The following is a 13,439-nucleotide window of genomic DNA, read 5'->3' as shown; positions in this document are numbered from 1 at the left end:
ATGCAAGTAACCATTAACTTGTGCTATTGTGTATTTTAATGGTTTTATTATGGATAACTTTCCAAACTGTACAGGCTCAAATGAGTGCCTTTGCATTTCACAGAATCACACAGAATGGTAGGGGTTGGAAGGCACCTCTAGAGATCACCTAGTCCCACACCCCCTGCTAAAGCAGGCTCTGAATCTATCCTTTTCATTTACAGAAAACCTGATTCACACAAATTCTGGAATGAAATCATCACTCCAGCTGCTATGCTTTAAGTTTCCCAGACCTTTGTGAATCATTGTGTGGTTTTTTTGAACAGCCTGGTTGTTGTGACATATTTCTGTAATTGAGCAAATATGTTTAGGTTTGCTTGGTTTGTGTTTTTAGTAAAAAACAAAAATCATTTTTAGAAAGATCTAATTTTTAGGAAATGAGATTAATCATGTTTTTAAGGAAATTCTTTTAATGTCTCCAACTAATGGAAGCATAGGAATTATTTTGATTTTTTTTTTCTCAGCCATTACAGCTCTGTTGGGCTTTGGATGTTTTTCCCTCAGTCAGTCCTCCTTCAAAAGCCCTATGTTTTTTAGTTCTCAGTAGTCCTTAAGTTACCTGCCTCCTTGCTTAATGTCCTAGGAAAGAGGCCTGGCCACTTTTGTCTGAGATCACAAAAAACTCCCACATTCTGATGCATTAGAGTAGATAAGCAACAGGACAGAAAGCCAAATGTGGCAGTGATCAGAAGAGAAGCCACATGTGTAGGCTTAAAGCACAATTTGGAGCCTTTACGCGTTTTAATTGTAGGAGGGGAATGATGAGTCAGTGCTGCCAATGACTGCCTGGGCCAGGCCGGGCAGCCACAATTAACGGGTCTGCAGCTGGGACTGGGTGGCTTTGAGAGCTACAGACCATTTATGAAAGAGGGGATCATATAACCCCATGCACCTTGTTCTGTAGTGACTAACTGTAAAACTTCCTGAATGTCTAAGTTTCATTCAAATTTCGGGAGGACAGAAAGCTAAATTGGATACAGAGGCACCTTCATGTACACTAATGAGGTGCAACCAGTCCCTGGAGAAACAAGTAAAATGCATCCATGTCAGCTTTGTGGTTTGCCTCAGAGGGGGTGAACGTGCTGCTGTGCTGGCATGGCATGCAGGGAGGTTCTGTGTTGGTAGAGGCTGTCATGGCAGAGAAGAGGTCCAGTGGCACCAGGGGGCTCGCTGGAGCAGACCCCTGGCACTACGGCGCCAGGTGCTGTGCTGGACCTGAGCTGTGTCCCACATTTCTGGGCAGGCTGGTACAAGCTGTGACTGTGTGATTTTACTGTTTCTCAGCTGCCACCCCAGCACTTTGCAGCTGTTGCCAAGCCTGAGTTTCCTTCCCACTTCACCTCTGTGCGAAGTGCCCGATGAGCAGCAGGGAGCCATGGGCCACTGGCCGTTGGTGCCAGGCCTCCAGGGATGACACCCTTGCAGAGGGCAGGGTCTTGGTCCCCCAAGACAGCTCTGTTCAAGGGTTGCCTACACGCATGGGACACTCTCCCCATACCCTTCACATTCCATACAAGACATTTGCCAAAGCTAGAAACTGCTAAGAGTTACAGCCTGGTAGGGCTGCACAGAGCACATAAACACTTTGAGTGGCTGGGGGACTGGAGACCTCCAAGTTTACACTACTACTGTGTTTTTCCCTGGTACTTTGGCTGCCAGGTTCACATGTTGCCACTAAATTGTGCTTTAAAATATATATATTCATTGTGATTGTAATAACATTGTGACCATAAGGGGAAACCACAGTCCTGTGCACCCAGTAATGCCACTACTGCAAATGCTGTCAAAGAATGGCCTCTTTCAGCTTGGGGCCTGCCCTGCAGATTCTGATTATGCAGCTGAAAAATGTGGTATTTTCTTAATGTGCCACTGAATTTAGCAATTTTTCCCTGTGGAACTTGCTATTTTGCTGAAGCCAGGTGCTTGTCATTTTTCTGTCAGTCCTTTGTGGGGTGGGGAGGGCAAGAAATCTTCCAGCAGCTGCTTCTCGTTTCAGGCTATTCTCTAGGGAGGAGCTAATTGGATTACAGGCCTGAAAACAGAAGAGATGGGGTTTGGCATTGGCATACCTGGCATGAGGGAAGGACCTTGACAGCACTGCGTGAGCCCAACACTGGTGAGCAAATCCTGCTAATGGGGAGAAAAGAGGAAAAAAAATGGAAGTACTATCCTGTACTTGGTAGTGTGAGCTTTCCAGTGATGCCCCATGGTAACCTGGGTAACTTTGAGTTGTTAGAGTGTTTGCCAGACCTCAACTAATGCTCAGTCTGGGTGGCCTTTAGTGAATGGTGCTTGTCAAGATTTGGTGGGCTGCGATAAACTTCTTGGGCATCAGCATCATTTCAGGTGTGCACCCCTGGCTGGGAGTGGCACCAGACAGCCTCCTCAGGCTGCCACATGCCTGGCTCCTGCCGAGGTTCCCACTGCCTGTGGGAACACCTTGTTGGGGTGGGCATGACGTCCTTTTGCAGACTTTCCTTTTGGATCTGCTGTAAAAATGTCCTTCGGGCTTTCTCCACGTGCTCTGTCCTGCAGCCATGCTCAAGTCCTCTGGCCTTGGGTGCAGGAGGCACTGCCAGTCGCTGCCATGGACACTGCCAGAGGCAGCTAGGACATTTATTGCCATTTCTTTCCATTTATAGCACAGGAGCAAAGATGATGCTAACTCTAAGTACCTTCCTAGGGATGTCACACATTTCTATCTAACCCAAACCCTTACCTTTTTCCTCTATGAGCCTATGGGATAGCCAGTTTTGCATGCAGCAGCATTTCCTGAGATTGGGGTTTGTGTATTTGACACATTTATCCCTTTCAGGTAACCACACATTGCTCCTAGGGTGCCTTATTAAGTAGCAAAGATTTGCAAACTAGAACAATGTAAATTTTTTTGTTAGATTTTTTCTTACTGTTCTCCCAAAGCATCAGAGGACAATTTCAGGTGCTCACATCCCACACGCCTGCACTGGCACCCATGGGGAGTGCCCATCCCCGTGCAGGAGGCCCATCTCTCCCAGGAAGCACTAGGCTGGGAAATGCAGCCCAGCAGGGTCACAGTGACAGGGAACTAGGCTACTGCAGGTGACCTCTTCCTCTGGAAGCCACACCAAGTGCTATGGCTGGCACTTCACAAGTGCTTTGGATGGAGGAATGCCCTCCCAAGATATCGTGCTCTTCTCTAGTGTGGGCCTGGAGAGTTCATTGGGGTCTCGTGAACTGGTAAATGGGGTGCTCTGCCCCACACGCCATGTTTGTGCAGCCTGGATGTGCCCTGATCTCACGTGGGATGAGGTTGTACAGTTACTTGGAGAGTCAAAAAGCCAACCACAGCTGCCTTTCATTTTCCCATACGCTTCTGGGATGGCTGTAGATGTTGATGTACCCACCATGGCAAGGGCAGCAGGAAGGCTGGGAGATGGTGCAGGGTCAATGGGCGTGCAGCACCAGGAAGCCATCCCACGGAGCTGCCCTGTGCTGGAAAGCTTCTGGTCCTGGCTCTGCAAGTCTGAAACTCCCCTCGGTTTCTTCAGGTTCACTTGAGCTGCTTTAATCTCACAGTTAGTGAATGTCACTGCTTTGTGTAAAACACTCTCAGGCATTTCAGCAATGTAACATTAGGATTTACGAGGCAGGCAGAGGGATGATGTTAAGAAATGACAGTACACTTGTTTCCAGTTTTTAATGCTTTCTTGTAAAACTGAAAATATAAAACCAGCTGAGCAAATTAAGATCTTTATATACATGAGGTCTGTGATTTAAAAAATCCTTTTAGTTAAAAAAAAAAGAATTGACCAATGAAATGAAATGAAAACTGATTAAAGGGAACAACATTCTCAGATTGAAACATACTTTTCAGGGGAAAAAAATCCAACCCTTCTTTACAAGTTTATTATATAACTTAGATTTACACTTTACTGAGAGAACTTACAAAACAAGCTGCTTGAAATGCTCCTCATTCCCTTAAAGCATGAATTTCAAAGTGCCACAGCAAAGGAACAGGTTCCAATATTATCTTATACAGACTATTCATGTATAAAATGGTTTGGTAAATGTGAGGTGTTTATTTAAATGAGCACATATAGGGACACAGGCTAACTAAAAGTACTTGAACACCACCTTTGTTATTACATACACAGTTATAGGTATAATAAAGGAGATAAGGTCAGCACTGCTCTTAAGTATCTGTGTAGATAGAAGGGATGTGATTCAAGCAGTGATCAAAGGCACTGTTTTGGAAGAATGTGTTTTCATCAGTTCCATTGGAGACCATGTCTTCAGACACACACTGTGCTTCAGGGATTGCATCATAGCCTGAAAGTGTGACAAGATGTATGGACATGATTTAGTACCACAGGACATATAAGGAAGCATTGTTTGAGGCCTGAGGTTATACAGTACAGCATAGCGTTAATGAAAAGACAATAGGGCTTGCCATCAAAGCCTCACCCAAGAGATACACAAACTAACCTCCATGGGCATTTGTGTCACAGGAGATGAAGCTCCTATTCATTTCTGTGGAAAGCTATCCACTTGCAAGTGAAGTGCCAGTATCAGAGGATGACTCTCTTGGGACTTCAGAGGCATTATCTGAATAGGATGTCAAAACAATGAGCGGGCAAGGATCCTAGTAAGTGATGCAGTCCTCTTGGGTGTTTTTCCTTTTAATGGCACTAAGGAAAAATGTGTCTCCCAGCTGCTCCTAAGATACAGAAGAAATCTGGATCCCGCATTTACTGGATCCCCACATTCTGCTGAAGTGAGGGCTGTGGAAGCACGTCTGGGTCAGGGCAGGCTCACGGGATGTGTGGGAGGAGCTATGCACCACCTTGTCCTCTGCCCACTGTGCTGCCAGCTCCTCACCTGCCGCTATGGTGGGAAACAATTTCTCTGTCCTACTCCTTCTATAATGCAAAACTTCCACATCTGTAAGGACCCTCCCTGAGCTGTGCATCTCTGTGGAAAGGAACGATTCTGCACCCTGCCAGGTTCCAGGGCAGCTGGGGTGCCAGGGAGTCTGAAACAATAGGTTTACTGCCTGCCCCAAAGTACACAGAAATTTCCTGTTATGCCCCATTATAACCTGCCTTTGCAACTGGCCAGTCAAGGCTTATGCACATATTCACTCTTTCCTTATGTCACCCCTTCTGCGTTCACACCTTCTCCTTTCTGCTTCTGTCTTTGTGCCCACAATTGTGCTCGCACCAACCAGACCCTCCTATTTGCCCCTTGGCCCTTCTGCCTGCCTGGGGGTCAGGAAAGTCTTAAGCCTTCTCTTTCAACATTTCTTTAACCCACCCTACTACCCTCTCCTCAAACTACTGCATGAAACATTGACCCTTTATGTTCATCCTTTAACAGGCATGTTCTGTTTTACTGTGCACCACCTGATTTGGGTTGTATCTTTAGAAAAGTGTCTGAGCTTTACTGCAAGGTTCTTACCCCAGCACCCAGGCCACAGAGCCCACCTACCACCTCATCAGGATCATCAGCTGAGGCAGCATGTGGAACAAGATTCCTCTAGGTAAGAACATGCCCACGAACTGAATGCCTGATGTAGAAAGTACTTCTCTTCCAAATCACATTTATGCAAATTGCAAGTCAATGTGTGGACGGCTGATCCTCGTGGTTAAAGGACTGAGACCCAGCTCCATTCTCTGCTTGACAGAGAATGCTCTGCTCTGTGGAACCACTGGAAAATGACTGTTCTTCTGTGCCCCGTGGAAAATGAGGTTTGCTCTTCTCTTTTAGCCTTTCTCTCAGCTCTCCTGCCCACCAAGCTGCAAGTGTGTCTCGATGTTGCTGGGTCACACGCTGAACCCCCCAGGCTGTGCAGCACCAGCAGCACTGGCAGGTCTGGTGGTCGTCCACAGCCAGGCCTCATTTCAGAAAGAACTGTCGGCTCGGGCCTTAGAACTTAATTATACGTATTTTACTGTTAGGTATGTTTTTATTATTTGAGACCAAGTTCTCTGCTTATTTACATTTCTGCATTTTCCTATGATGTATTAATTTACTGTTAGTTTACAGGTCAAATTCTGCTGTCTGCAGAAATCTGGCACGCAATGTAAGCCCTGAGTCTCGGGAAGAGGAACTTGGCTTGTTTATCTGTGCTGTGCTGTCGGTCCAAGTGGAGTGACCAGTATTTTGGTAAGTTTTGCGAGTGTTTATGTTATGCTAATTTCTATTTGATGAGCCTGTATACAGGGTGGATACACAACCACAGATGGGACAAAACCCAAGATAAGCATACACCCCAGAAATCATTATTAGATTCCAGATAGAGTAAACTATCCAAAGTCCTGAACAGAAAATAAAAATTTATTGCCTGTTAATGTGATTCATGGAACAGCTGTTTGCCAGTCACATTTGGCATTCCTGCGAGATGAGATCTCATTTAATATTAATGGTGCTATAAAAGCCTGAAAAAATTAATGCCTAAGCCTTGATGAATCTTGCAAACCTGAATGCTCCTATTTTACACACAAAAAGATAAGATTTATTATTTCATATATATTTATGTTTCAGCCTTTTAAGTATTTGCATACCTCAATAACCACTCTAAAAACAAAAATATAACACAGAAACATTTCATAATGGTTTAGGCCCAGACAGAAAAATCAACTGTTGTTGAAGTTGGTGTCTTGCCATGGTATTATTCTTTGCTCCTACAATTTCTTTTGGAAAGTTTATTTAGTCTGTTCTTTAAATATTGCAGGCTGTCAATCTCAACTTGAAATTTGATGTTAATATGAAAAAAATTATGGTTTAGTAACATCAAAGTTATGAATAACACAAAAGAATTCAAGGTTGAAGTTGAAACTTCATCTCAAGCTTTCCCTTGTGTTTGTTACTGATGCGTACGCTTTCTATATGGCACACAGGACAAATGCATCCACTCTCTCTCTGAACAGAGCCTCTTTTAACACAAAACAAACAAGAAAGTCAACTCTAATTTTGTGGTCTGCCTCTGCCCCATTTCAAAATGCAAGTAAACAGATGTTTTCAGTATTGTCCCTTACCGAGATGCTCTCCTGAATTCAGGCAGGAAGAAAAATTTCTTGGAGAGATGTAAGTAAATATTGTAGTAAATGGCAGCAGTTTGTGGCTCTCACAACACTCATACTTTGTTTGATTTCAGTAATTCTGTCAATTCTCAGTTGTGGTTTGAAAAGTAGGGGAAAAAAAAGCTTTATAAAAATGAACCCTTAAATAATGAAGTATTAGAGTAATCCAGCTATCACCTATTTTACATGATGTAGCTAAATAGGAAAATAAAATTGCCATGAACGTGCAACGGCACAAACAGAAAAGAACTCTCAGACAGAAACTACTATTTTCAGCTGAATTTATCAAAGCACTGTCTTTCCATTTTGTGAATGTCAGTACTGCAAAACAAACCAGCCATTTATTAAATGGACAGGAGGTCCCTGCTCCTGCTATTGTCTTCAGAGTTGTGTTAGCTACCTTCTTATCTTTGCTCTGATTATAAAAGCCTGCCTGAGCTACCTGAAGAGATGTACCACAAATAGCCCACACAACAGGTGTGAGAAATGCGTGGCTTGCCAGCCCTCTGGAAGGTGCGTGCTGCCAATGCATCCAGCAGAATGAAAGCAGAATTTGTCCATCAGTTACAGAAGGATGAAAGAAAACAAATTTGCTTTCCTTCTGGGGTTTTTACAGAAGCGAGTGAAATCCAGTGACACAAACATATGTTTGTAACAACATTGACTACAAAACGTGTTCTTTTTTCCCTCCTCCTAAAAATATCAAATGGATAATTCTTTATAGGTGGAATAAATTACCTGTTGAAGCCAAAGGTGCATTGAGTATGTGATAGCCATTCTGTCTCAGAGGATTAAAGCAATGGGATTCTCCTGTGATCACATCACTGGTGACAGACTGGTCCATTGTTCTGTAGCAGTCTCCATAGTGGAAACAGTTTTGTATTGAGTGAAAGCTGCCTTGGTAACCTGAGAAAAAGATATTGCATGCACATTTTAACACTACTGCAATGGTATTAGCTCCATTCCTGCCACAGTATTTCATTTACTGCTGTGGGTGGGTTTAGTTCCTCAGTTCTAACTATGAAAAAACGATCATGCTATTCTATAAGGCATAATAATAAAAAAGCTACGTTAGACTGGGTTCCACAAGGTGCTGCAGACTGTGATCCCCATCAAACAAAAATCTCGAGGATATGCTTCATTTCAAGCAATATATCAGCTGAACACAGTCAAAGGCCTGCTTAGTTCAAAGCTAAGCAGTAAGTACTCCATGAAATCAGGTCCAGGATGCTCAGCACCTAGGGGAATGTGTCTATTTTTAATTACTTTTAATTTCAATACAATAATGCAGTATCTAAAGCAATAGCACTGCTTTGTTTTCAGTTAAGTCTTTTCCCTCCCAGTGTGCGTTTTGGATTGTTGGAGATATAAGTACTTATCTGAAATACCTTTCAGATCGCTCTGATTTCAAATGAAACTCCTGTCACTGAACACAGGGGCAAGTAAAATTAAACTAGAGGTGCAGGACTGGCTCCAGATGGATGTCAGGTGAAGACTTTGAGTTCAGTTAGAAGTTATTGCTTCTGAAAAGTGCCAAGATAAATCTGGATGGTCTCTGGCTGCCTCGGTCACTCTGCTTTGGGGCATGTCTGAGGTTTGTCCCACACACCCCCTACATTTCTGGTATCCCGCTGGTTTTTTAAAGTATCGTATTACCATTGGCCCAGCAGTTTGGATTTTGCCAGCAGAAGTTGTGAATGACTTATACACAACAAAAGAAGATATTTAACAGTAAAGCACAAATGAATTGCTGAGGAGGAATTTTACAAATTTGTGCCAACATCCTGAAAGATATTTGCTCCCATAGGGATGACCTCACAGCATGCCACAAGCTTTATACCAGCCATGGCTTGACTTAATTCTTTTCCTTCCTCCTACCTCAATAGACTCTTCCTGATTTCAAGTCCATCACACACTAATTGCACATTCTTATCAACTGTCCCTTTTCCTACCTTCTCTGCAAGACCCTTCTGAAATAATGCTGCTTCTTGTACACACAACTGAAGTCAACCAAGTCAAGCTTAAAGTTTAGCAGAATGTGCCATCAGGATTTTCCTTTAATTGCCAAGAAAAAAAAAAAAACTATGGAGCTCTTGTCTTTCTTCCCTCAGACTGAAACATTTCCTAACCAATTACTGCAAAAACTCCAGGTAGTTCAGTCAAACACAGGCACAGCCAAGTCTTCACCTGGCAGAAGTCGGCATAGCTCTGCTCACCAGTGGAAGACTTGACTGGCTGGGCCAGTGGTGCAGCCACTCGGTCTGTGTGTTCAGAAATTAAATACCTGTGCCCATCACCAGAGTGTCTGGGTGCTGCACAGGGTGGCACTTCTACCTGACACCTCATGCAGTGTATAAGCTTTTTGCTCTTCAGAAACAATCTTCTGTCTTTTTCTACCTTTTCACTTTACTGACAAAGTTTGACCAAGTAGAAGGTAACAGGCAAAGCTCAGGGTCTGTGCATGTTTTCTATGGTTTTTAGTAGAAACGCAATGAACTCATTGAGTGGTGAAAGATTTTCTCAGAAGTTTCACAGTTTAATATGTGTTTTGGCAGAATCTACAAGGATTAGATGATTCATGCCTTGAGAACCTATGATCCTCCACCACAAAATACCTAAATAGTTGATATCCATGATTACTGAGGATGGATGACTGTACTAGATAAAGACACCATGCACACCAAAGCTGTTCGTATTTGCTGCTCCATAGAAGAAGGCCCAGAAATTTGGAAAGCTGGGTATTAAATGATGCATGTCTTTCCTTGGAATAAATAGCCACCTCTATTTACTGCCTGGAGAGTCTGGCTCAAAAAACCAAAGAACTCTTACAAGAGGTAGCAAAGCCATCTTTTGATGTGGTTTTAAGTACAGTGCTTTATTGATTGGCTTTTGAGAATTACCCTGAGTTTTCTGTTTACAAAACATGAACTCCCTGCTGTAAGCCTTCTAAAAATGAGACACTTGGCTTCAGGTGAGGTATAACTGGTTGCAAAGAGGGCTCATATGCATTGCTAGAGAAAAAAAAAGTGAACTCTTCCAGAATGTCTGCTATACACATCAGTTCTAGGGAAGGCATGACGTGTATTTTCTATGTCTCTGTAATTACTGCCCTTTCGTCATGCTCCCAGGCTCGCCTTTGTTAAAGCAATTAAACATCTTTATGACCTACAGGGCTGGCACAGCAGCTTCAAAAATCAGAGAACAGCCAAGCATGACAGAACTGGATTGAAACTAGTTGGGTTCCAGGGTTTTCGCAAGACCTACGGGTAAAGGTTTCTTTGGAAGTGCTTTAAGTTACGCTGTCTAGGCTGCTCAGGAAAAAACTACCTGAGGCAGAGAACTGCCTCAGAATTAGAAGTCTGGAAAAAAACTGCCATAAGCAATCAAATTCTCTTTTGGATTGCACCATCAGTGGGATAATCTGAAAAGGCAGCACAGAAAGTGTTACTGGAACTATCCACTGAAGGGACTCAAAGTAGTGCAGATGTATAGGAACAATTTGGTGATGTTCCCTGCACGTAAACTGGGCATGAAGCAAGACTTGGGTAGGAAGAATTGTGCTTGCAGTATTAAAAGCTGTATTTCAAATTGTAGTCAGCTGAACGTTCATCTTGGAAAGTGGAAATGAGTCTTGGAATGACTGAAAGGGCACACCTCCAGGCTGGAGGACTGCAGGCTCAGTGACTTGCTACGCCAGTACCATTTTTTTGCATGGTATACTCTCATCTGCTATACTCTAATCTGCTGCTTCAGAGGTACAATTGGAGAGTTTCTTTTGGTACCAGGTCTGATGGCTCTTGCCCATGGCCGTCAGTAGCCTGGCATGGCTCAAGAGGCCAGTCACTCTGCTCCAGAGGATCTGAGCCTCACATATCTATTACACTATTAACAAGGGAAAATTGCCAGCTTGTTTAAATGCTGTATTCCTGAAAACCAAAGTGATTAGACAGGAGAGGGAAAGGCTGGATGAATTAAAGTAACCACAAGCACTTTTGTAACAAGGGCTGCTCTCGACAGATAAGGTTTGCATTCACTTTACACCACCACAGGAAATGAAAGGTTGCTTCCAGGCAATGCCATGTCTGATTTGCATATGCAATACAAGTCAGAGCTTTACTGCATTTATACATTTTTAAAATGTGCAGTATGAAACAAAGGTACTTTTGGCTCATGCCATTTAGTTGTGGTTCCTTTAGATTTATTTTAATGCTTCACACAGAAAATATTAGGAAATGAGATATGATTACAGTTCTATAACCAATGGTTCAATTAACAACCACATATGGCTGATGAGAGTCAACTAAATACAAAACATTCTTTACAAGTTCTTAGAAAAGACTCCCTTCAGGGGTTAAAATACAAAGTAAGCAACAAGGCTTGTCTGGTGCAAACATCTCTGCTCCTTCTAGGAGAGCAAAAGTGTAGTACCAATTTGGCAACAAGTGTTGCACCAATATTTGTTTTTCCACATGGATTTCAGGTTTTCTTTCAGTTTGGATTTGTCAAAAATTTCTAAGGTTGATTTTCACGTGAAGAAATTACTAACCGTCCTGTCAGTTTAAATGACCACTGTTAAATGTTTTATGTACAGTAGATGTAGAAATATAACAGTTAATAAAAGAATAAACTGAGTTCCAAACATAACATTTAGTTAAACTTTTGCTTTGAAATAATTTGTGACAGAAAAGCTGCAGTTAGCCACTTCACACGGTGCATTGGCTGCCTCTGTTTCTCTAAGGCACGGCCTAGAAAACTTCAAGCAGCTTTGAAATGAATGATGTAATGAGCAAATAATGGGAATATGCCTATTAAATCCATCTTGTTATGTCATGTCATTTACATGTGTGTGCAAATAAATCTCAGCTTTTCAAATTCCATAAAAATTCTGACAAGAAACCATGTCAGGTATAAATAACTACAGGGTTCCATTCCCTGCCAGATTCTTTCGGCATGTAATAATTTCCATGTGATCTTACAACAACTAGCTTTAAACATATAAATAATGTCAGCTTATTTTTTCATTATCAATATTTCTGCTACCAGCTTGACAAGGCTGCAGTCTTCTAAAAATCTGGGCTCCCCAACGTTGACATGCTTCTATGCAGATACCTGGTTCTACAGCTAGACTTAGATAGTGTTCCTTTTTTTAGGCAAAAGTTCAAAACTCACAAATTAATCCAGATTTCATTAGAAAAATGTGCTATTAATGAAGTGAGATGCAAAAAAAAAAAAAGATGTAGAGCAACTACAGCTAAGTACAGGTTACAGATCAACTGATTTTGACGGCTGCTAATCAAAATTGATTTCTGAATGACCATTTCCATAATGAATTTATAATAATACTTCAACGTTTGGCCAAAGTGGAAAATTATTGCTTTTTCAAAACCACACGACATAACACTTAGAAAGCAACAATTCAGTCAAAAGGAAATGTGGTTTTCTTAAGGAATAAAGTCAATTTATTTAAGTGGTTCGAAACTTGTTCTGTCTATGCATTTATTTCTGCCATAGTAATGAGCTGCTAAACTTTCCTCTTGTGGTTTGTAGTTATTTAGCTCATTATAGTAACATAATCATATATCATTATATGCTATCATAAATCTGCTGCTTTTCCTTCACAGAGTTAATCTTTTAAAATTGAATAATCTGTTGAGCATCAGGTTGAGTTAGTTTTTCCTTCAGCACAAATCATTTAACGTAATGCGCTTTAACTTTTCAGCCTAAGTCAGTCCAACCAAAGTGCAAAAGCACTCCTCCGAGAACAGAGGGCAGTGGGAACTGTTGGGATGCTGAACCCCACTGCAGCTGGGAGTTGCACGCTGGGTTCTTGTTTGACTCCTGGGGTTCAGATCTAGCCTTAGCATGCACTGAGGGAAAGCAAACCTCCTATTTTTTCCCCACTGGTAAATTGATCGCACGCGATACTTCACCAGCCAAAAATGACCTTATACAAATGACACTACAGCTGTGAAATGAGTTTCAAAAAGCTGGTTAACAGCCTATATAAACTTCAGCCCTTGGTTATACTTGTAACCAGACAGATGTCCTGCACACTTCTTTATTGTGAATATTTACCACACTTAAGCAGCACCACATAACCATCTGGACTTTATATTTCTCAAATATGCGAGCTCCTGTTAGCGGGAGGAATCCATGATAATAATATCTCCTGCTAATTTATACCTCAAAACTTACAGAAACATTAATTAGTTCTCACAGCAGAACTCCAGAAAAGGTAAATAAGGTCCTGATTAAAAAGCCTGAGCAATTCAAAGCAAAGAATGTTTTAAATTAAGCGGCAGGACAGCTGCTTCGCTGCACCCATTCCTGTCCCCAAAT

At 42.2% G+C, this 13,439-nt stretch overlaps 1 protein-coding gene across 1 annotated transcript in view; it reads right to left on the bottom strand.

The window, feature by feature from the left end:
* Nucleotides 1-3,851: 3,851 nt before the first annotated feature.
* GLIS1 (GLIS family zinc finger 1) overlaps nucleotides 3,852-13,439 on the bottom strand; it is a 192,645-nt gene continuing 183,057 nt past the window's right edge. The window contains exons 10-11 of the mRNA XM_062003848.1: nucleotides 7,839-8,006; nucleotides 3,852-4,347 (exon numbers count right to left, since the gene is read on the bottom strand). Coding sequence (XP_061859832.1) covers nucleotides 4,211-4,347; nucleotides 7,839-8,006 — 305 coding nt within the window. The 3' untranslated portion in view covers nucleotides 3,852-4,210. The remainder of the gene's footprint in view (nucleotides 4,348-7,838; nucleotides 8,007-13,439) is intronic.

This window comes from Colius striatus, chromosome 10, assembly GCF_028858725.1.
Source record: "Colius striatus isolate bColStr4 chromosome 10, bColStr4.1.hap1, whole genome shotgun sequence".
NCBI lineage: Eukaryota > Metazoa > Chordata > Aves > Coliiformes > Coliidae > Colius > Colius striatus.
This window is presented reverse-complemented; position numbering and strand designations above follow the sequence as displayed.